General features: G+C 40.7%; 1 protein-coding gene across 8 annotated transcripts in view; it reads right to left on the bottom strand.

Annotated features, from left to right (window-relative positions):
- Nucleotides 1-25905, bottom strand: part of fryl (furry homolog, like) — a 230625-nt gene that overhangs the window by 143194 nt on the left and 61526 nt on the right. For 5 of the 8 annotated variants that reach the window (XM_060917403.1, XM_060917407.1, XM_060917410.1 and 2 more), the window contains exon 1: nt 22628-23269. The exons of 2 other annotated variants lie outside the window; for them this stretch is intronic. In XM_060917403.1, coding sequence (XP_060773386.1) covers nt 22628-22844 — 217 coding nt within the window. In that variant the 5' untranslated portion in view covers nt 22845-23269. Of the gene's footprint in view, nt 1-22627; nt 23270-25905 lie in introns of those variants that run through there. One more of the 8 variants, XM_060917404.1, reaches the window with a different exon arrangement.

Here is a 25905-nt window from a genome sequence, read left to right as displayed (position 1 = left end):
GGAACACTTCAGAAAACCATCGTCTGTGAAAACAGTTCATTACTGCATCCACAAATGCAAGTTAAAACCAGATATAAACAATATCCAGAAACACCACCATCTTCTCTGGGCCTGAACTCTTTTACGATGGACTGAGGCGAAGTGGAAAATTGTCCCGAGGTCTGACTAATCAGAAGTAGAAATCATGGACACCACGTCCTCCAGGTTAAAGAGGAGAGGGACCATCTGGCTTATCAGTGCACAGTTTAAAAGCCAGCATCTGTGATGGTATGAAGGTGCATTAGTGCAGGGGTTCTCAAACTGTTCCATGCCAAGGCCCCCCAAACAGCATTAGCTTCTGGCCGGGGACCTCCTTTGCAAATCCACAGACAATGCTACAAAATACACTTGTGTTCAAAATAATAGCAGTCCAACACAACTAACCAGATCAAATCACTGTTTTTGGTGGAAATTATATTACTACATGGCAAATAATTTACCAGTAGGTGTAGTAGAGTCATAGAAAACCAACAGACCCAACATTCATGATATGCATGCTCCTGAGTCTGTGTAATCGAATAATTAAGTGAAAGGGGCGTGTTCAAAATAATAGCAGTGTGGAGTTTAATTAGTGAGATCATTCATTCTGTGAAAAAACAGATGTCAGTCAGGTGGCCCTAATTTAAGGATGAAGCCAGCACATGTTGTACATCCATTTCTCTCTGAAAACCTGAGAAACATGGGTCGTTCCAGACATTGTTCAGAAGAACAGCGTGCTTTGATTAAAACGTTGATTGGAGAGGTAAAACGTATACTGTAAAGAAGTGCAGAAAATGATGGGCTGCTCAGCTAAAATGATCTCCAGTGCTTTAAAATGGACAGCAAAGCCAGAGAGACGTGGAAGAAAACAGAAGACTACCATTCGAATGGATCGAAGAATAGCCAGAATGGCAAAGACTCAGCCAATGATCAGCTCCAGGGTGATCAAAGACGGTCTGAAGTTACCTGTGAGTACTGTGACAATTAGGCTACGTTTACATTAGACCGTATCTGTCTCGTTTTCTTCGCGGATGCACTGTCTGTTTACATTAAACCACCTGGAAACGCCGGGAAACGGGAATCCGCCAGCGTCCACGTATTCAATCCAGATCGTGTCTGGTCCGGTGCTGTGTAAACATTGAGATACGCGGATACGCTGTGCTGAGCTCTAGCTGGCGTCGTCATTGGACAACGTCACTGTGACATCCACCTTCCTGATTCGCTGGCGTTGGTCATGTGACACGACTGCTGAAAAACGGCGCGGACTTCCGCCTTGTATCACCTTTCATTAAAGAGTATAAAAGTATGAAAATACTGCAAATACTGATGCAAATACTGCCCATTGTGTAGTTATGATTGTCTTTAGGCTTGCCATCCTTCCACTTGCAAGTAGTAAGTGATATGCGCTGGGATCTCACACACAGTGGCTCAGTCCCGAATCGCGGCTTGTGCACTTCACTCGCGCGCTGTGTGAGCTGCGCAGGGCCGGAGTGCGCACCCTCCAGAGGGCACTCGCTGTTCAGGGCGGAGAGATTTGGAGCGCAGGATGCCTGCGGAGCCGAGCGTATCCGTGTATTGGTGTTGCTGTGTGCACGGCTAACGGTTTTAGTGTCAACGCGAATCGTTTTAAGAACGTTAATCTGATGATCCGCTGATTCGACGTAATGTAAACGTAGCCTTAGAAGATGCCTGGGTGAAGTTAATCTATCGGCAAGAAGCTCCCGCAAAGTTCCACTGTTAAAAAAAAAAAAAAAAAAAAGACGTGCTGAAGAGGATACAATTTGCCAAAGAACACATCGACTGGCCTAAAGAGAAATGGAAAAACATTTTGTGGACTGATGAAAGTAAAATTGTTCTTTTTGGGTCCAAGAGCCGCAGACGGTTTTTCAGACGACCCCCAAACACTGAATTCAAGCCACAGTACACTCTGAAGACAGTGAAGCATGGTGGTGCAAGCATCATGATATGGGAATGTTTCTCTTACTGTGGTGTCGGGCCCATTTATCGCATACCAGGGATCATGGATCAGTTTGCATATATCAAAATACTTGAAGAGGTCATGTTGCCTTATGCTGAAGAGGAAATGCCCTTGAAATGGGTGTTTCAACAAGACAACGACCCCAAACACACCAGTAAGCGAGCAGCATCAGGGTTCAAGACCAACAAAATGAAAGTTATGGAGTGGCCAGCCCAATCCCCGGACCTTAATCCGATAGAAAACTTGTGGGGTGACATCAAAAATGCTGTTTCTGAGGCAAAACCAAGAAATGCAGAGGAATTGTGGAATGTTGTCAAATCATCCTGGGCTGGAATACCTGTTCACAGGTGCCAGAAGTTCTCACAAACCGTGGTTATACAACTAAATATTAGTTTAGTGATTCACAGGAATACTAAATCCTGAAGATTTTTTCAGTTTATACAGTAAATATTTGGAGTTTGTAATGAAAAATGCAGACACTGCTATTTTTTTGAACAGCCCAGTGTTCATTTTTCTTCATTTTCTGTAAAGTAATTAAAATATTCATACATTTTTCTTCATGTTTTGATGTAGAATATAATGTGCAGTGTTCCCAATGCATGGAAATAAAAACTATTATAAGGATTTTGAGCTTTACTCACGTTTTTAAAACACACTGCTATTATTTTGAACACAACTGTATATAAAGAAACATCAAATTTTAGAATGTTTTCTCTTACTTTTATTCAATAATTGTTACATTTGTTTAGCATAAGAATATTATTAACTAACATGTTTTCAACAGGCGGCACGGTGGTGTAGTGGTTAGCGCTGTCGCCTCACAGCAAGAAGGTCCGGGTTCGAGCCCCGTGGCCGGCGAGGGCCTTTCTGTGTGGAGTTTGCATGTTCTCCCCGTGTCCGCGTGGGTTTCCTCTGGGTGCTCCGGTTTCCCCCACAGTCCAAAGACATGCAGGTTAGGTTAACTGGTGACTCTAAATTGACCGTAGGTGTGAATGTGAGTGTGAATGGTTGTCTGTGTCTATGTGTCAGCCCTGTGATGACCTGGCGACTTGTCCAGGGTGTACCCCGCCTTTCACCCATAGTCAGCTGGGATAGGCTCCAGCTTGCCTGCGACCCTGTAGAAGGATAAAGCGGCTAGAGATAATGAGATGAGAGATGAGATGTTTTCAACACAAATATTTTCACAGTGAACAATAAACTTTTCAACAAACTGTTGATAAGAACAGCACAAAAGAAATCAAACCACTCTGAATTGTGTGTGTGTGTGTGTGTGTGTGTGTGTGTGTGTGTGTGTGTGTGCGCGCGCGTGTGTCTGGGAGTGACAGACGGTTTACACTAGTGGGAGGGATGGGCTTGGTGGCTCCTACATAGTTTGTCAACCCTGGGCTTAATCTCCGTCAGTGCCATACGCATGTCATTGTGCACATGTAGACGTGCTCTATGTTTGGCTTCGAGTACCTTTAAAGTTGAAAAGCCAGACTCTCACAAGTAGGTTATTGCAAAAGGGAGAAGGCATTTCAATGCCCTGTCAGCCAAGCTGGGATAGTCCTTTCTTACATGTAGCCAGTAGTTAGACAGGGGAAGAGCCTCAAAGTCCATTTTTAAATCCCCAAGTTTGTCATCTTAATCAGCTCCTCCTGTGACTTTAAGTCCAGACTAGAACCGACACCGGGGGCAAAGGGGTTCCTAACCCACACTGTAAAAAATTATTTTGTGGGGTTGTATATTTTACTGATAAAAAATTATTTTTTCCACAAAAAAAATAGGTAAGCAAAGGTAATCGATTGCAAGGGGTAGATCATACAGGCGCTACCTATTAATATAGAGTATAAACTTCTAATGGTGAGAAATGAGTAAATTACACCCAATTGAAGTGATGAAAATGGATTAAATAATAATCAGAAATATTAGGCAGGAATTAATTTAACGCAATAGGTAGGGTATAACTACCTAAAATGACTAAAATATAGCCTACTCGATTCTACGCGCAATGATTCATGGGAGCATGCTCGTACCGTGCTCATGATTCAGCAGAAAACAACACTCGTGCATGCAGTGCTCCCAGAAGAAGAGACTGGAGCGAGTCTGCGTCTCGAAGGGAATTGCGAATTAACATTTACAAGGACGCAAACAGTTGAGCAGGATTTATTTTGTTTTTTTGTTGTGTGCGTGTGTGTCAGTTGACCTGAATGTCTGGCAGAACAGAGAACCATTTAAGAGATATGAACACATGTAGCATCACTCCACATTCTATTGGCCCTTTTCCACTACGCTTTTTCAGCTCACTTCAGCCCGACACGGCTCGCGTTTCGACTACCAAAAACCAGCACGACTCGGCTCGCTTCAGCCCTGCTTAGCCCCTAAAACTCGCACCGTTTTGGAGTGGGGCTGAAGCGAGCCAAACCGTGCCGAGTGAGGCTGGGGGCGTGAGCAGACACTCCCCTGTGCACTGATTGGTGAGGAGGAGTGTCCTCACATGCCCACACACGCCCCGCGAGCGCGCTGGGATCTGTAAACACCGTAAACCCGGAAGGAGAAGAATTACGAATTACGAGAATTTCTGAAGCCTTATGCGCCTCGCCTCATCTATACGCTCTTGCCAGTATCTGTCCGCGTTGTCGGTGACAACAAGCCACAGCACCAAGACCAGCAACACTAATGACTCCATGTCCTCCATGTTTATTGTTTACTATCCGGGTTGTGAGACTACCGCTTAAAAGCTCACTGATGTCACTGTTTGCGCTGCTTAATGACATCACCTGACGTCCACCCACTTTCGCTAACTCCACCCAATGTGTCCACCCACTTCCAGCCAGCACGGTTCAGCGCGGTTGTAGTCGAAATGCAACTCCAACAGCCCCGCTCAGCCCGACTCAGCACGGCACGGCTCAGCCCGACTCAGCCGCGTTTGTAGTGGAAAAGCGGCATAAGTTATTCTGATTTATGTGAATACTGTCTAAACTTGTCTTGGGGAGGGAAGAGTGCTAAATATGTACAAGAATAACCTTTTCTTAAACTTTTATCTTGGCACTAACTGTTTTTTTTGGAAGGTTTTTACCTTTGGCACAGCAGAGAGAGAGTGAACTGCTTTTACTCAGGTTAAGCTACACACAAACAGATTTCTCTTGTCTTTTTTGAACACACACACACACACACACACACACACGGAGCTTGTGTTGCGTTGTGTCAGTGGCTTAATCTGAATAATTGGTAAAACGCACTGTTGGGTGAGTGCTGCAGGTGTTCATATTTTTCTTAAATTGTTCTTAGTTATTCTCATTTGTATGAATACATGTGCAAACTTCTCTAAGGGGAAAAACAGTTGTGTGGTGTATTTTTTTTCTATTTTTGTAACAGCTTTTATTGTTTTATATCTACACTGTGCCCTCCACTCTTGACCATTTCTACATGCCCAAATGCATCGAGTTGCTGCCATGTGTTTAGCTGACTAGAAATTTGTGTCAGCGAGCAGTTGTACACATGTATCTAATAAAGTGGCCGGTGAGTATGAGTGTATATATATATATATATATATATATATATATATATATATATATATATATATATATATATATATATATATGTGTGCATTGTGTTTTACATTGTTTAAATACAGTATATTGGATATGTTGCATGTTAAGACTTGAGTGACCGATTAAACAAGTTGACTTTAATACTATCTGGCGTCTGCTGTGTCTGAAAATAGCTTCAAGTAAATCTAACCTTCCTGGAATAGGTAATAGTTAATTTGTCATAGTAGCTAATAATTATTAATAATTATTAATTACATAAATAATGGCTAAACATTTAGTGTTATTACTACTCAATAATTTTAAGTAATTTTTTATTGAAAATCGTAGGCAATATTTACCTTATTTCTTTGAGTAATTTATAGCTGTTGAATGTAGGTGGTATTTACTCAAAATAATGGTTGAAATTTACCCAAATAAAGTCTATGCAAATTGTTACCTTAGATAAATTGGGTAAATTCTATAGGTTGTTTTTTACAGTGCATTTTAAATGTGCGTTTTCTCGAGGTCAGGGAAATAGTCTTTGAAATATCCTTGGAGGTGCTCCAGGTGGGACTGGATCAATGGAGAGACGGAGCCCAAATCACCACATGACAGCAGCTCCTGGTGAAGTAGTGGGAACATTTCTGTAACTCCTTCCTGGAGCTTGTTTGACCACAGCATGATCTTTTTGGAAAAAGCACGCACTTTGTCTTGCACCTGGAGTATGTCCGTGTCACGTCCTTGCATGCTTTGATTCAGTACATTTACTGTAGATGCTGGAAAATGTCTGACATGTATGCAAGTTTGCGGATCCAGGTTGCATCGGTGAACTGATCTGCCAGCTGATGCTTTTCAGATGAGAGGAACTCTGCAACCTCCCTCCGCAGCTCATAGACACGGTTCAAAACTGCGCCCCGTGACAGCCAGCGCACGTTCGAGTGAAGCAGCAGCCCCTCAAAACGAGCGCCCATCTCATTACAAAGCAGGGTAAACAGTCTGTGTTTCATGGGACAGGCTTTAATAAAATTCACTACTTGTATAACCTCCTGTAGTACCTGATTCAACTCGTTATCCATCCTTTTTGTGACCAGTGGCTCGCAGAGCTGTTGGTTTGTTCCTTCGGTCTCTTCTTCAAAAACCTGTCCATTTTGCGCTAGCAATACGCTAGCTTGAGGAGCAAAGCAGCTTGATAAATGGCGCAAACCGCAACGTCACAGGCAATCGGAGAGATGAGCATGGCAAACAACGTTTCGATATGATGTATTATTATTAATAATTATATTTTATAATGATTAAAAAACTAATTACAATATATTTAATAATTATTAAAAAAAAAATTTTTCCACAATTTTTTGTTATCGTCCCTCCAACTTTGAGGCCCCCCTAGCGCCCCCTGGCGGCCCCCACTTTGAAAACCACTGCATTAGTGCACGTGACATGGGGAGCTTGTACATCTGGGAAGGCATCATTAATGCTGAATGATATAAACACGTTTCAGTGCAATATGCTGCCATCCAGACAAAATCTTTTTCAGGGAAGGCCTTCCTTCTTTCAGCAAGACAATGTCAAACCGCTTTCTGCATATATTAAAACTGCATGGCTCCATAGTAAGAGTCCGGCTGTTAAACTGGCCTGCCTGCAGTCCAGACCTGTAGCTCATTTAAAACATTTGGCACGTTATGAAGCGTGAAATACAACAAAGGGAACCCTGAACTGTTGAGCAACTGAAAATGTATAAATCAGGTGAGAATGAGACAGCCTTTCTCTTTCAAAACTACAGCAGTTGGTCTCCTCAGTTCCCAAACGTTTACAGAGTGTTGTTAAAAGTAGAGGTGATGCAACACAGTAGTAAACATGCCCCTGTCCCAACTTTTCTGAAACATGTTTCTGACATCAAATTCAAAATGAGCACATTTTTGAAAAAACAATCAAAAAAATCTCAGTTTCAGCATTTGATATGTTGTCTTTGTTCCATTTCCAATGAAATACTGGGTTTCTATGATTTGCAAAATTATCGCATTCTGTTTTTATTTACAGTTTACGCAGCGTACCAACATTTTTGGAATTAGGGTTGTATGCCTCTCCCACCCTGAGAGCATGGGCAATTTTGCTTCCTTTGGTTCTCACCCATGGATGCCTATGGCATCGTCAGAATTTGAATTCCATGATCCCCCCCACCCCACAACTCTGGAACCTAGTTTTTGATCCATTTGTTTTTCTCCAACAAGATTGAGATACATCAGTCTACACTGCGTTTCCATAAATACCAAAATCACAATACACCTGAACTCTGGGTTTTAATAATGTGGGTTCCAGGGAACAGGAAAGTTCCTGGAAGTGGCCAGTTCCAAACAGATCTATGATACACTGCGCACAGGTATGGAGCACTTCCCAGATCATGAGGATTTTTAGGTCACATACATGTTATTTACCAGCTGGGAGGTCCATATCATGAAATACCATGACCGAGGCCCTCTGGGCCGAGGTCAGGGTATTTCACCATATGGACCGACCTTAAAGTGCCATTCCACCACTGGATGTATTCTTTGGCATAAAATACAATATATTTTATGACAACATGACTAGACAGAGAAATGTTTCAGCTTCAAAATGATATATCAAACACAATTTGACAACGACAAGTATATTAATTTTGCGACCAAAGTCACCTACCCTTTTAATTTCTGCGCGGTAGTGAAACATGATGTCATCGGCAGGTTCCCCTTCTTGTGTACCACGTCACGTGTGACGTGGCACAGATTATCAGCAATGGCGGATAGAACGCGATTGTCAGCTTCGGAAAAGAAGCGAAGGAAAATAGCAAGTGATGCCCAAAGGAGAGGGTCGATGGTGAATATCGGCACAGCAATCGGCACAGTGGAAATCGCGTTCTATCCGCCATTGCTGATAATCTGTGCCACGTCACACGTGACGTGGTACACAAGAAGGGGAACCTGCCGATGACATCACGTTTCACTACTGCGCGGAAATTAAAAGGGTAGGTGACTTTGGTCGCAAAATTAATATACTTGTTGTCAAAAAATTATGTTTGATATATCATTTTGAAGCTAAAACATCTCTGTCATGTTGTCATAAAATATATTGTATTTTATGCCAAAGAATACATCCAATGGTGGAATGGCACTTTAAGCTGGTAAATAATATATTTATTTTTTTTCTTTACCAAATTCTAACAGAAAACGAGAGCGCCCCAAAGAGAAAACCGAGCCGCCATTTTGAATCCTCATTCACGGCTGTAATGCAAATTGCTTCCTCCTCGGTATACAAGTGCACTTCCATGGCAGGAAAAAATAAAATAAAATTTTGCCACCTATGTAGTTCCCTATTTATACAAATAGGAGTCATTCAGGATTCAGCCATGTTTTTTGCTTGGCGTTAGCAACAGTTAAAGGTTTTTAGCTTTCTCCTGAAATGTTTTCTTTTATTTCTTCTTCCTCAGGGTAGTAAAACTCGCTTTCACTGTGAAGACTGTCGTTATCGCTATCCATGCTGTAAAATTAACGCTATTCTCCTGAGAAATGCGAAAATAAAAGTTGACAAAAATCGCTACAATGTTCGTTGTTGTGAACGAGCGAGTCACCAGAGGTCTGTAACCGGGGTCCGTATCGTAAGATACGGCCAGCCAATCAGAGCGCAGGATTTGATGGAAACCGGACTGCGAAAAAAAATAAAAGGATGTTATTTTCAACAGCTAATCAAATACATCAAGTTAAATGTTTGAGTATGATTGAAAACCTCCGCAGACCAGAATTAAGACAGAAAACACAAAGACTCGTCATCCTATTCAATCCTGCTGGCTGAGGAACACAGATAAGACGGGGTTCATGCTGTTTCAGAAGTGTTTGAGAACTGAATAAGAACTTCTGTACTGTTCGTGACTTTGAATAACAGTGGGAAGTTCATGGCTGTTTGAAGGTTCTCAAACAATGGGGACAAATTAGTAAACAGGTGAAAGCATTCAAACATGATGGAGGAAAGCTTTCATGAAGAGTAAAAATATTGTGGTTTTTGCTCCAACCTCATCTGAAGATCAGAGAGAATCAGACTGCAGTTCAGCAAACACTTGAAAGCTATTACATAAAACCTGGAACATGGTTACATTAAAACGGAGACATGTAGCTAGCTATGCTCCAAGCTACACTGCAAAAGTACTTCATTTATTTAACTGCAAGCCCTGAATGGGGTGTATATACAGGAAGTGTGTCGCTCGTTGCCCATTACTTTGTCGTTAGGGCTGTCGACAGATTAACCCTTTATGCAGATTGGTAAAATGTATAATTTTTGCCTATATATTTCACTGTTTCAATCTTGAGTATCGATGGTTTGACGCATTGCATCATTTATGGCTTCATTTAAAGAATACACTTGGGCCATCAACGGCAGTCACTTAAAGTGTTTTATCATGTTCATTTTAGATTAAATTTCAGAGCAGAAAGCAACCAAAAACACTTTTTTTGCAGTGTGGAACTGGGTTTTGAGAAGTCGAGCACTCTAAAAATTACATTTCCTTATTCAATGACATCTTGACAGAATGCGTATAAATTTTGAAGCAGGTAGGCGAAGGTTTACAAGTGTTACACAACAGTTTTCATGTGGTATCTTTAAAGGGCATATTCTGGACCAATTTAGTTTTTTTTATATGAAAGTTCTTGACATAATATGGATTACTACAGTTGTGGAATAGGGCTATTTACTGCATTTTTATTATTTACTATTTGATCTTAAAATACGTAAAAGTGCATATTCTGGACCAATTTCGTGTGGGTTTTTTATATGAAAGCATGTCCCTTACACACTCATCCAGAAGGGTAATTTTGCACAAGGCCATCTGTCTACAGCAGAAAAAAATAAAACATGTCTGGAAAAATCCCAAGGGAGTCTGGAGCCAGATTCGTGACGTTACCTGCGGAAGCGCCAGCAGGCTGCGCGAGCTTTGCACGGTTTCAGTGCACAGCCTGTGTAGACCAAGCGCTCCCATTTCTCTCTCATTGTCCAGTCTTTTGGGAAACGATGAGTACTAATCCCATCAAGATTGGTGTTGCTACATCCTCCTACGAGACATCTGTTAACCATTTTAATAAATTACGCGACAACGTTGAAATTTGCAGAAAACCACCAGGTCGTTTTCTCATAAACAAACCAGCGCTGACATAGGATTCAGAGGGAGGCGTCCCACACACGACGTCACGAAAATCCATGTTTGCCGGGAAATCCAAATGCCAAGTTTTTTTTTTTTCAGAGGCGGACCAATGGCTTGATTTCAACTGAATTTTTCTGGTATTGTGCAAGGTAAAAAAAAAATTGCAGAGAATGCAGAAATGTTACAGATATTTGATCAAAGTTTAATACAAAACAGGAGAATTACACTGATCTTGCTCCTAAATTTACCCGTGATATGCACTTTAAACATTTCCAGGTGTTTCATAGCCTCACTGAAACCTGTATTACTGTAGATGTGCTTTGTTTGTAATGTGCAGTTATTTCCTCCTACGTCCACTAGGGGGACCTAGGGGTGTCTTGGGGGAGGAAGGGCTTTAAACATGAAAACAAACCATGACACAGCAGTGTGCTTTTACACAACAGCCTAATCGCACCTCTATTTGCTTTGATGGTAGCCAAATGAGAAGATCCTTTTAAACCTGAACATGAGTACACTTGGCGAAAATAAGCGGCAGTCAGATGAGAGGAACCGGAAAGGAGAAACCACCATCTCTGTAAGGGCACATCTATACGCAGAAGTAGGTCTGGTATGGGCACTACACGTGAAAACGGCCATCACACAAGGAATATGATGTACTGAAACTAATAACTCTAGAGTCACGTAGAAGATTTGTGGCTTTGAATATTTGGGCATGTTTTTGAAAGAAAATTTTTTTTTAAATCTTGTTTTGTGATCACTACGAGTTCAAGATGATGCTCATATGATGCGTGAAATGAAGACGCATGTTGTACGATTATAGGAGTACGCAAACTATTACATCAGTTAAACCACCCAGTCTCGTCATTTAGTTCTTGACGAGGCATGATTAATTATGCACACAGCAGAGGGTGTATGAGGTTTTTCTTCGATTGTTTTCTAAATGAACTGTCAGGCACAGGTGTATGAAATTAGGCGTTTGTAGCAGTATTAGCGCTTATGAAGTTGGCACACTTTTTAGGGTTGTGGTTTTTTTTTTTAGTTTTGTTAGATTAAAAGAATGGAGATGTAATCATTTTAGGATCAGCAGCGATCCCGCTAGAGGGCGCTTCTGCATCAAGAGGTCTTTAAGCGAGTCACTCATCACCTGGAAATTCCAGGCTCTGGTTGCCTAGGTAACCCTCGTATTATTTCCCAGCCCCATTTTGCAACTTTACATTGACGTTATATGGTCACTCATCACCACATAGCTACGAATCACTTCTTGCATGACTGAGGTCACATCCTCAACTGAAAGATGGCAGCTGACAGTTTATTACTGGTTTGACATCCCGACCTACCAGTGATGTATGGACTACTGATCAGCACGTTATCTTCATGATGGTGTTGAGACATTGATGGTTTAAAGTGATCCTGAAATGGGTAATAGGTGTTTGCTAGCGCTTGCATATTGTAGTCCATTATACTACTGTTTAATAAGGCTTGGTATAACAGCTTTGTGTGACCGTGGGGGGAGATATAACCGATCCTGCAGAGAGTCTTGACCATGCTAAATCATTCACAAGCACGTAACACAACTATCAAGCAAGTCTTCCTGATAGAACACTGTCTGTGTGGTTTACACTATGGATTTAAAGATTAACAAAACCCAAAAACTAAACTCCTTTACACTGACCGATAATATCCATACAAGACATGTTCAAGTGTTCTTGTTCATATTTGAACGTGTATACAGATTTTATTTTAAAAGAAAAACGTCGTCCCTGGGTGCCGACATCTTACTCTCTCCAAGGTTCAAATATTACGCTCAGAGTATAAATTAAATGAGAAACTCGGATCGTGACGTCACTTACATGCTACATGACTTACCGAGGCAGAGATCTAATGGATAAGTCACCTCAAAAATTTTTGTAAGCAACCTTGAAGATGCCTGGATGTAAAAATAAGCCTAATCATTGAAGCAGTGAAAACACACACACACACACACACACACACACACACACACACACACACACACCCTCCCTCCTTTGGAAACCTTTTGCTGCCTATAAACTACATCATCGGCCACTCTCAGGTGTTTTATTAATTAAATCCTTGTATTGGAGCTACTGCAGAATAGCGGACCCAAGATAGATCTCGTTTTTCCAGTTGCCATTTTGAACGAGACCGTCCAAGATCTTGTGTCACATGACCGGAAAAAAAAAAAAAAAGTTTTTAACCCTAACCCGGTATATTCGTGTACTTACCCCTTTCTAATTCGGCCTTAGCAACGGAGCCCGTCTGAGAGCTCGCATCACATGACCGGAAAATCCCGGATGTTTTGAGTCCGCCATTCTGCATTCTAGCCCTTGTATTTTTGCGTCACTGAAAAAAGCGATCTTTTTAGATGGCATCAATCGCATTGCTATGACAACATCCATTGTTTACTAGTATCAGTACTGCATGTGTGTTATTCAGACCCTCCAGGATTTTGCGATTTGCAACTTCAACGCAAATTAAACCAATCCCCGCGAATTCAGGGCGGTGTTGCAATTATATCCAATCACCACAACTTTCCCGCAAATTTGACCAATCGTTGCCGTCGTCTTGAGATGACGTCGACAAACTACCTTCCGCCTTACTTCCGTGTATACGTTCAAGAGAAGCAGCACGTGCGCAGTGTTGCCAGATTGGGCGGTTTTAAGTGCATTTTGGCGAGTTTTGAACATATTTTGGGCTGGAAAACGTCAGCAGTATCTGGCAACACTGCATGTGCGAGTCAGTGTTTCTGTAGGCTTAAATTCTGTTACTGAAAGTGTGTTATGTTTACAGTGAAGGACTGTGTGCACTTTTCATTTTTTTTTTTTTACTTAATACAAGAAATTAACGGATGCCAACATTTTTACCAAAATGGTATTTTATTTTCCATTGTTTAGGCAGCTTCAGCATCATACTGTGAGATTCTGTTCAAATTGTTTTTTTTCTTCTATGAAGCCTGAGCCATTTATTTTATTAGTTTATAATTATTGTTTAATTTAGTCTTCAGGAGAGACTGCCTGCACACAGTACTAGTATTAATAGGTTTTTTTTTTTTTACATGAAAGCTGAGGCATTTATATTATATTTTAAGGTAACTTCATGTTGTGCTGTGAAGTTCTCTGCACTTTAACTTTTGAACCAATAGGTGCATTTGGATAAGTAAAGCCTATTTTTCTGCATTTTTGTAGTCCTGGTAATCTTTTATATTGGTAAAGTTGTTCATAAGACCATTTCTCAGTGCCTTTGTTTTTTTTAATCAATAATAACTTAATATTTAACATATATCACTCAATTTTAATCACAAAAAGAGAAAATCGCAACAATTTCTTGCAACTTTCACTTCCTCCCACAATGTAATCACAACAAAAACCTAAAAAATACCGCAACTTTCATCGCAATTTTTTGGAAACCCCCCCGCAACAGACATTTTGAATGAATTAATGAATTTATTTTTATTTCGAACATATATATTAAAAAAAATGTAACTATTTGTACATACAAAAGAAAGAAAACGAGAAATTAACAAAAAATAAATAAAATAAACACAAAGAGCTAAGACATTACAAAACACCACACATTGTTTGAAAAAGGAGCGGGAAGAAGTACAATACTTTTTTAAATTTCCCACCCCTTTTTAACTACCCCGAAATCCAAACTACATTAATACATTAATTTTAGCCCGCAACAATCACAAAAAAGGCCTGCGAAATTCTGGGGGGACTGGTTTTTGAGCCGAGTGAGATTTAAACTTCATCAGAGTAAAGTCTGTTGATTTGTGGATTTTGTTGCCAGTCAAAATAAATAAATAAAACCCATTACAGAAAATTTCTGATTAATTTTTTTTTTTTTAAATTAGAAGCCTTTATTTGATGGCTCTGTGCAACAAAAGGTAAACAGCGTTCTGGTGTGCCATTAACGTCACAGGCGGATATCCAGTTTCAGTGCAAATATTTGCGCCCAGGTAAGCCTATTTTTAGCAATATCATAACTTTTTAAATGGATACACCATTATAAAGGGGCTTTTTGTAAATTTCTAACATGTGGAGGGCACATCAGGGCACTTGCCGTAATCGGCAAACAACATTTATTTTTGGTTTTTGTTTGACTTTAAGGACACACTGCAGCAACTAATATTTATGTTTGAAAATCACAGATAAAAATTGATAATCATTGGGAAAGTATACCAATTATCTATACGTGAAAAAGGCACTGATCCCAAACCGACTGGCCATAAACAAGGAGGGGACAAAACCAATCTGGAATTTTAAATTCTGTTCATACGGTCATACTTAAAAAATGAAAAGGACAACTGATGTATTTGTCTTAATACCCATCATCTCTCAAAGCTGCTGTACATGCACAGGGCTGTAAGGCTTTTTTTTTTTTTTTACTTTCTTGCAATTTCAGTTATTTATTGCCGACTGTTTGAGACACTGGAGTTTCGTTTCTGTATATGAATACAGTGAGCATGGTTATTGGTCCCAGCTTGAATATTTCCAAAACCACTAATCTCCTGAGATTTTTCCCGTACAACAACAGTCTCTAGAGCTGAAACAGAATGGTGTGGAAAAACAAAAAGACATCCAGTAAGCAGCAGTTAGTTATGTGTGCAGGAAGAAGGGGAAAAATTTTTTTGAAAAAAAAAAAAGCCTTTTTGATGTGAGAGATCATTGGAGAACGGCCAAACTGGTTCAGACAGGATGTCTTCAGTAAAACTTTACAACCGTATTGAGCAGAAAAGCAACTCCGAAAAAACAACACATCCAACCTTGAGCTACAGCAATCAGGTTCTGCTCCTGTCAGCCAAGAACAGGAAATACAATAAAACCCATGATTACATGAAAGCTTGTGTGATGTCACTACTGTATATAGAGCTTCAGGTCAGTGTTTCGCGACAGAGAGCAGAAAAGGACATCAGAGAGGCAGGAAAAAAAGAAGAAAGAAAACGTGATATGGTAGAGGTGTGGTACGTAATAATTTGGAAAAGGGTGAGGCTCTGGGTGTTCTCCGTGGCAGCTAAAATAGATTTTGGATTTTTTTTTTTTTTAATTTCTGCTCACATAGACAGGCAAACAGCTCTGAACCAATAGAGACCGTCCTCCAAAGTTAGCAGTGACTTGAAAATGTGAACAAGAAGACAGAGTCATCTATATCCCCCGCCTTATATACCAACTATACACCAAGTTTCAAGATATTGTCACGTTTTTCAAGTTCTGCTGCAGGAAACCAACCCGACCTCTTTACACTGACCTCAGCAGCCCATGGCATAAACGCACCAGACCTTTGGTCCAGCTGAGCTAAAAATTAAAATCTCACATTTCTTAGTATCAAAAGGCACATATAGTAGTGCATCTCAAAAAATTAGAATACCATGAAAAAGTTCCTTTTTTTCATAATTTAATTCAAAAAGGTAAACTTTCATAGATTCTATATTCATTACACGTAAAGTGAAATATTTAAAGCCTTTTTTGTTTTAATTTTGATGATTATGGCTTATAGCTCATGAAAATCGGAAATCCAGTATCTCAAATTATTAGAATATTCCCTAAGATCAATTAAAAAAAAAAAAAAAAGATTTACAATACAGAAATGTTCAACTTCTGAAAAGTATATTCATTTATACACTCAATACTTGGTTGGGGCTCCTTTACCATGAATTACTGTATCAGTGCGGTGTGGCATGGAGGTGATCAGTCTGTGGCACTGCTGAGGTGTTATTGAAGCCCAGGTTGCTTTGATAGTGGCCTTCAGCGTATCTGTATTTTTGGGTCGGGTGTTTCTCATCTTCCTCTTGACGATACCCCATAGATTCTCTATGGGGTTCAGGTCAGGCAAGTTGGCTGGCCAATCAAACACAGTAATATCATGGTCAGCAAACCATTTGGTAGTAGTTTTGGCACTGTGGGTAGGTGCTAAGTCCTACTGGAAAAGGAAATCAGCATCTCCAAAAAGCTCGTCAGCAGATGGAAGCATGAAGTGCTCTAAAATCTCCTGGTAGATGGCTGTGTTGACTTTGGACTTGATGAAATACAGTGGACCAACACCAGCAGATGACATGGCACCCCAAATCATCACAGACTGTGGAAACTTCACACTGGGCTTCAAACACCTTGGATTCTGTGCCTCTCCACTCTTCCTCCAGACTCTAGAACCGTGATTTCCAAATTAAATGCAAAATGTACTTTCACCTGAAAAGAGGACTTTGGATCACTGAGCAACAGTCCATTTCTTTCTCTCCTTAGCCCAGATAAGACACTTCTGACATTATCTCTGGCTCAGGAGTAGCTTGATATTAGGAATGCGAAAGTTGAAGATGTCTGTTCGTGATGGGTCTTGATACACTGACACCAGCCTCAGTCCACTCCTTGTGAAGCTCTCCCAAGTTCTTGAATCAACTTTTCTTGACAATCCTCTCAAGACTGCAGCCATCCCTGTTGCTTGTGCACCTTTTCCAGCCACCCTTTTCAGCAATGACCTTTTGTGGCTTACCCTCCTTGTGGAGGGCATCAGTGATCATCTTCTGGACAACAGTCAAGCCAACAGTCTTCCCCATAATTGTGGTTGTGTGTACTGAACTAGACCGAGAGATACACTGTGTTCATACTGTTTTACTCAAACTCGAAATGAAATATTCTAATATTTTGAGATGGTTTTTTTTATGTTTTTGTACTGTATGCCATACTGATAAATTAAAATAGAAAAATGCTTGAAACATTTTAGTTTATGTGTAATGAGTCTATAATATATAACATTTTCACTTTCTTAAATAACTGATGGAAAATATTGAACTTTTTCACAATATTCTAATTTTTTGAGATGTACTAGTACATTACTTAACACATATACCAACTTTCAAGACCATACCACTCATAGTTTTTAAGTTCTGTTCCGGAAACAAAACCTACCTCTAAGACTAACCTGAGAGACCAAGTCTGAAATTGTTTCCATGGAAACATGAAAAATTAAAAAAGTTCTTAAATGTCTTAGTATGAAAAGGCACATCTACATCACCTTGTTAACATGAATACCAAGCTTCAAATCCATATCATGAATAGTTTTGGATATACGCTCCGGAAACGAACATTCCTCTTAAAACCAAGTAAGAATCTATTTATGTAAAAATTTGAAATTTTTTCAAAAATCCAAAATAGCAAAAGGCACCAGGTCACATGTTGCTTGATATGTATACAAAGTTTCATGAAGATTTTTTCAGTAGTTTTAAAAGATATGGCCCAGAAACGAAAACGTGACCGGACGGACAGCCAGAACCCGTGTCTATATCCCCCACCAAACTTCTTTTGGGAGGGGGATAATTAATATAGTCCAATTCTGATTGCAAGACTGTTTTAAAAATAGTTTCCACAAATACATTTGAGACAGTAAACCGTTTCAGCCTTTGAGAAATCAAACTTGTATTCAGGTCAAGGACTTCTACCGTCTGCTTCAACGTAAAATCAACAGTTCTCGGCTATGAATGTTAGTAAAGCCTGATTAAATGTACACGACATCTGCCCTTCGACACACTGTTCGATAGCTATTGCTTCTTATGAAGTTGTTCTGATGAACTAACTGGTGTGCTTACACACAAAGCACTAGTTAACAAAATGCATCACCCCGATGTAGAACCAAGTCCCTTGATTTAATTCACACAGCAATTTAAAATCATCCTAAGATCAGTTAAATTTAAAAAAAAAAAAAAAAATGTATTCAACAAGGTTAAACTGAATGGATTTGAACCAACATACAGCTGTCACATACTATGACCACTACATTTTAGACACCGGTGTTTTAAAGCTCCATATCAAGAGAACGACTACAATCTTAAAACTGCATATCACGGGTAAATTCAGGAGCAAGATCAATGTAATTCTCCTATTTTATACTAAACTTTGGTCAAACATCAGTCAGTCACTTTCTGCATTTGGTGCAATTTTTTTTTTACCTTGCGCAGTACCAGAAAAATTCAGTTGAAATCAAGCCATTTGAGGTGAATTGGTCCGCCTCTGAAAAAACTTGGGAAACATTGATTTTCATGACATCGCGTGTGGGACGCCTCCCTCTGAATCCTACATCAGCGCTAGTTTGTTTATGAGAAAACGACTTGGTGGTTTTCTGCAAATTTCTTCAACGTTATGGCGTAATTATTAAAATGGTTAACAGATGTATCGTAGGAGGGTGTAGCAACACCAATCTTGATGGGATTAGTACTCATCGTTTCCCAAAAGACCGGACAATGAGAGAGAAATGGGAGCGCTTGGTCTACACAGGCTGTGCACTGAAACCGTGCAAAGCTCTCGCAGCCTGCTGGCGCTTCCGCAGGTAACGTCACGAATCTGGCTCCAGACTCCCTTGGGATTTTTCCAGACGCGTTTTATTTTATTTTTTTCTGCTGTAGACAGATGGCCTTGTGCAAAATTACCCTTATGGATGAGTGTGTAAAGGGACATGCTTTCATATAAAAAACCCACACGAAATTGGTCCAGAATATGCACTTTAAAAGCACCATTCGTTACGTGCATGCATAATAATGTTGAGCATTGCTACTGATTCTTTTGCACGGACCATATTCAAATGGATAATGACAGCCAGGTTACAAGGTCATCAACCGATAGCGTCTTTACCATCTTGCCATTTTAGCAATCTAGCCTTCACTGTATTAACAATGCAATAAACTCTCTGGCATTACGAGCGGTTTTGTTTGTCGGTCGTGTGCAGTCAGTTATAAAAATGATTGAACAAGGAAGGCCGAATTGGCAGCGTTATTAAAGCCGCCAGGCAGCTTCCCAAACCTGTAGATCAGGGTCTAGCCTCCGTTTCTATATACAACATACTGAAAAAAGGTGGGGATCAGTCACAGACCTGAGCACATGAGCTCGCACAGCCATAACCTGTGTACATGTCATGGCAGGTAAGCTACCATACAAAGATGTTTGCACAGTGGCAAGTCATCAACTTTATAAATCATGTTATGAATGCTACTTGCAACCGTGGTGCGGGTTTGCATGAAAACCGTATTAAAATCCTAACTTCTGTCGTGTTCCTTTTCCAAAACAACTTGCGTATAACCATTTTTGTACAACGGTTCTATAAACCTGAACATGCCATATAACTGTCAATTTAGACACAAAATGGAATTTTATTTATTTTTTTGTTTTTGCTACTTTGACAAAAATAGTTCACAACGAAACCACAGCTGGATAGAGCGTTGCATGTCATGCCAATGCACAGACTGACAGCTCATAGTACAACCCCGATTCCAAAAAAGTTGGGACGAAGTACAAATTGTAAATAAAAACGGAATGCAATGATGTGGAAGTTTCAAAATTCCATATTTTATTCAGAATAGAACATAGATGACATATCAAATGTTTAAACTGAGAAAATGTATCATTTAAAGAGAAAAATTAGGTGATTTTAAATTTCATGACAACAACACATCTCAAAAAAGTTGGGACAAGGCCATGTTTACCACTGTGAGACATCCCCTTTTCTCTTTACAACAGTCTGTAAACGTCTGGGGACTGAGGAGACAAGTTGCTCAAGTTTAGGGATAGGAATGTTAACCCATTCTTGTCTAATGTAGGATTCTAGTTGCTCAATTGTCTTAGGTCTTTTTTGTCGTATCTTCCGTTTTATGATGCGCCAAATGTTTTCTATGGGTGAAAGATCTGGACTGCAGGCTGGCCAGTTCAGTACCCGGACCCTTCTTCTACGCAGCCATGATGCTGTAATTGATGCAGTATGTGGTTTGGCATTGTCATGTTGGAAAATGCAAGGTTTTCCCTGAAAGAGACATCATCTGGATGGGAGCATATGTTGCTCTAGAACCTGGATATACCTTTCAGCATTGATGGTGTCTTTCCAGATGTGTAAGCTGCCCATGCCACACGCACTAATGCAACCCCATACCATCAGAGATGCAGGCTTCTGAACTGAGCGCTGATAACAACTTGGGTCGTCCTTCTCCTCTTTAGTCCGAATGACACGGCGTCCCTGATTTCCATAAAGAACTTCAAATTTTGATTCGTCTGACCACAGAACAGTTTTCCACTTTGCCACAGTCCATTTTAAATGAGCCTTGGCCCAGAGAAGACATCTGCGCTTCTGGATCATGTTTAGATACGGCTTCTTCTTTGAACTACAGAGTTTTAGCTGGCAACGGTGGATGGCACGGTGAATTGTGTTCACAGATAATGTTCTCTGGAAATATTCCTGAGCCCATTTTGTGATTTCCAATACAGAAGCATGCCTGTATGTGATGCAGTGCCGTCTAAGGGCCCGGAGATCACGGGCACCCAGTATGGTTTTCCGGCCTTGACCCTTATGCACAGAGATTCTTCCAGATTCTCTGAATCTTTTGATAATATTATGCACTGTAGATGATGATATGTTCAAACTCTTTGCAATTTTACACTGTCGAACTCCTTTCTGATATTGCTCCACTATTTGTCGGCGCAGAATTAGGGGGATTGGTGATCCTCTTCCCATCTTTACTTCTGAGAGCCACTGTCACTCCAAGATGCTCTTTTTATACCCAGTCATGTTAATGACCTATTGCCAATTGACCTAATGAGTTGCAATTTGGTCCTCCAGCTGTTCCTTTTTTGTACCTTTAACTTTTCCAGCCTCTTATTGCCCCGTCCCAACTTTTTTGAGATGTGTTGCTGTCATGAAATTTCAAATGAGCCAATATTTGGCATGAAATTTCAAAATGTCTCACTTTCGACATTTGATATGTTGTCTATGTTCTATTGTGAATACAATATCAGTTTTTGAGATTTGTAAAATTATTGCATTCCGTTTTTATTTACAATTTGTACTTTGTCCCAACTTTTTTGGAATCGGGCTTGTAAGTATAGGAACGATTTCAGTGTAATGAATTTTATCTAAACAAGCACAAACAAGCAAAGTGATAAACAGCTTGCAGTCAGAATGTGTCTCTCGGGGTTGCCCTGTGTGTGTGTATATATATATATATATATATATATATATATATATGTATGTATGTGGGCGTGTGTATATATGTATGTATGTGGGCGTGTGTGTGGGCGTGTGTGTGTGTGTGTGTGTGTGTGTGTGTGTGTGTGTGTGTGTGTGTGTGAGTGAGACGAACATCAAATCACAATACTGGAGATTTCCATGACATGCATTAGGCTTCAGACGATTAACCCTAATATCAGGAATCGCTGATGGATTAAATGTCTATGGTGGGGAAAAGAAAAAAAAAGTCAGCACAAATAAAGTGTGTTCTATTTCATATGTTTCTTTTGCATCTTTTTTTTTATATCCTATATAAACTTTTATAACCTGCTGTCTGACTTCAGAGCAGAGCGACAAAACACTTTTCTCTGATGCATCTTGTTCGTGCTGCTCTCAGTTTCAGTTCACCGCTGTGTATGATCTATTATCTGGGCGCTTTTATCTCTGTTTGCGCAGCTTAAAATAGGAGCCTAAAGATATCTCAGGATATATCTTAGAGTCACGTACGCCAGGGATGAACGATAACATTGCAGTTACATCAGAAATCGGCAGATAACAAAGATATTAGAATATCTTGGCATCCCAAATCCATTTCTGTACTTTCATTATGGGCGGTGATCAAGCACAGAAAAATGGCACAAAAGCTGACAGTTGATTCAATCGTGTCAATTTTGTGAACCAAAATATATTTAAAAAAAAAAAATTGTTTAAAGCAGGATAAAACTTGGCCCTGATCCATAACATTCATCCCTTGATCAAGAACTGAAGTCTCACATACATCTAGCTTATGAATAAAAAAAAAAAAAAAAAAGAGGAAAAAAATATAAATTAAGCTGAAGCTGTGTATACTGCGCTGTATTAGTTTCAGTCTTTACGAAATTTTGGTTCATCCTTTTACATCATTATAGGGGCCAATAAAATCGCTGAGGAAACATTACGGCGTCTGTTACACCTCCGTTATACCTTTTGCACGATGCCTGATGAGTCGAGACAGTCGATTAGTTTGGCCTGGGCCACCCTCGTGGTCTTCCTCGATAGCTGGGCCCATCGACAGCAGACTAAGACGCTTCACCCTCAGTAAGCGTGGGCCCGTCTCCCGTGGCAACAGCCCCCCAGACTCCACCGCTCCTCCAGCGTCCCCGGAAATCACAGTGGGCACGAGGCTCTTGAGGAACTCCATGTGTGCGGTGTGGCACTTTCACTCCAGGTGCACGGCAAACAAGTCACGACCTTTCATCTTCTCACAGGAAACGAGCCCTGTGATCCAGCACTACTCGATCCACGAGAGACTTCAACATCCACACAAGAAAAAAAGACGTTACATTTTCTATACTTTCCCACTGAACTGGAGAACGTTTCTCATATCCAGAGAAAGGACGATCCACCTGTGGTGTCCATCGCAACCAGAAGAAGGAGGAGGAGGCAGGTACAGGTACGGACTGGCACTGGAACACCTCACGGCTACGTCTCCCACAGGCCAGCTATGTTTACCGTCTGCTTCAAAGGGCCTAGCCTTGCTACCTGCACGCCCGTAGAGGATAGACAGGTTGGGAAAACAAACAAAGACCCAAGTGCAAGGCTTCCTCTGGGGTGATGTAATGGTGGTAGGCGGAGTAGCACAGGTCGGGTGCCAGGCGCTATCTGGGCGGGGTCAGGACGTGTTTGACAGAAGATAACATGCGCCTGGGCCAACACCCAATTAAAACACAGTCTCTGCCAACCACGCCCCGTCATGCTTCTTCTCAGGGGATAAAGACACACACAAACACACACACACACCCTTGTTTTGAAAAGAGTGCAAAAGCAGGAGGGTGTGGCATCTTCAGTGCTTCTGCACACACCGATAACTCCATTAAAAGACGAACACATCGTGCTTCAAAGGCAACACCGCCATTTCCTCTATCCCCACCAAAGCCTCAAGCTCACTTTCATGTCTTTGATTCTTCAGTTTATTTCGGTTTACGAATTCCGTGCTTCGAATAGGTGTGTGAGGAAATCTCAAGTTACTGGCTCTGGGTCATAAAGCAGAACTGTTAAATCTTCATGAAAGAAAAAAAAAAAAAGTTGCGTTTTGAAATTAAACTCTCAACTGAAGATATTTGCTTGTTAAGAGCGCCGGTTTGGTAGTACGCAACGATTACTGTAGATACACGTGTACCAAACAGACGTTTAGACGAGGATCTCAGCAAATTTTGTTTGTCTACATGATGCACACTGACTTATGGAACTTCGATGCATGCCGGCGAACCGTTTCCAGGTTGGGATGCAGGGAAGAAACGTGAAGGAAAAAAATTAAAAAAAAATGCACAGATGTTACAAACAACTGTAGTTCGTATGAGATGAGCTGAGGGAAAAGTTGCTGGAAAGTGTTTTAGGTGGTGATGCAGGGAAAAATCAGAGATGGTGTCCATGCTGGGAGGCATTTTGCATAAAGGCAGGGCTCATTGTGCTGACTCACTGCTATGCATTCAAATGTGGCTCTGCTTTCGCTGACGATGTGCATCGTTATAATGCCGTGTGCCCACCCTTCATTCAAAACCAACACAACACAAGCAACACTATATGAAGCCACACACAGACAGCCTGCTGTACTGTTTGGGGTTAAAACCAGTCGTGTAACGTTGACAGACGTCAAGTTATTGACCTGGATTGAAGATGAAACCTAAAAAAAACATGCTGCTCAATTCACTTTTATTTGAAGGTAGACAGTATTTATCTGGGTTATGTATTCCACAAGTTCAGCTGCGGTACTGTGGTCCAGAGCGCCACCTAGGGGCCAACACAGAATGGCAACAGGATGAAAATACCACACACACACACACACACACACCCCCACACACACACACACCCCTATCATTACATGGCCTATGTTGCATTGTACAAGTAATCCAATTCAGCATCCTACATTAATGACACTGGACTCAGTAGGGAGAATGTGAGAACGCTGAAGTGCACTTCAGTATGTGAGAAAACAGACTGACACAGGAAACGCTCACACCCTCACCCCCGAGACATGTGAAAATGTCAGGCTGATGATGTAACGGTTTCACTTCCGCCACCTGATGTGTGAAACTGTGTCCAACCCTTCCTTCCACACACACACACACACACACAGTAGCAACAACTTTATCTGTAAAACGACTGTTTCAGGAGAGCACGTGAGAGAACGAAGAGACGGTACGTCACTCACCTCTGAACAAGTCTGCCCTCTAGCAGCCACAGTGTGTAGCGCAGTATGAATACATGGGGCCTTGTTCTGGAATGTATAGGCCACGTTTTCTCCCTTTTCAAAAAAGCCAGACAGCTTAAAGACTGGAAAGAGAAACGACAGGCTATTGATAGATTTAAAGAGGAAAAAAAAAAAAAAAGCTGGGATTTTACTTTTATCAGGGCAACTCTTCATGTCTCATTCACACAAGCTGAGACAAACTGCATTACGGTTTGGTCTCGTCTGCGTGTGCATTGGCAGAAAAAAAGGAAAGTAGGTAGAAAAGAGTCAAACAAACAGGAAGCTGATAACACGATCGAGTAACAACACGTTTGAGGAGAAAGAGGAACCTTATTTCCGCCTTGCTTGGTCTCAGGTTTATCAAGACCATGTGTCAAGATTTATTTAAAAAAAAAAAAAATACCCATCTACAAGGCCCTGTCAAAAATCGCAGGGTTTTGTGATGTAAAAAATAAACCAAGAGAAATCATGTCTGATCTTTTTCCACATTTCTCTTGTTTTTTTTTTGCCTACTTTTGATTGTGATGTAGCAAATTAAAAATAAATAAATAAATAAATAAAATACCACCACACAACAGCTCGGGCATTCCAAAACATCGATTTTCTGAACTCATTTCTTTTTTTGCTTGGATTTGTGCTTTGGGTTACCATCATGCTGGAAAGTGAATTATTTTTTTCTTCAAAAAGAGTCCTGCAGGTTCTCTGCCAAAATAAACAGGTATTCGATGCTATCCATGATTCCTTCCACCCCCAGTCCCAGCTGAAGAGAAGCAGCCATAATATGATGCTCCCACCACCATGCTTCACAGTCAATATGATGATCCTTGGGTGATCAGCTCTCGTCTTTTGGAATCATGCCCAAAAAAGTCTCATCAGACCATAATTACATTTTGCCTCATGCTTTGAGGTGACTATGTGTGGGCTGGCACACATGAGAAAGAGCTTCACTAGAGCCACCCTACCCCACCACCCACATATGTGAAGAATATGAAAAACACTGGCCACATGCAGG

Source organism: Neoarius graeffei, chromosome 3, assembly GCF_027579695.1.
Source record: "Neoarius graeffei isolate fNeoGra1 chromosome 3, fNeoGra1.pri, whole genome shotgun sequence".
In the NCBI taxonomy this organism is placed as follows: domain Eukaryota; kingdom Metazoa; phylum Chordata; class Actinopteri; order Siluriformes; family Ariidae; genus Neoarius; species Neoarius graeffei.
This window is presented reverse-complemented; position numbering and strand designations above follow the sequence as displayed.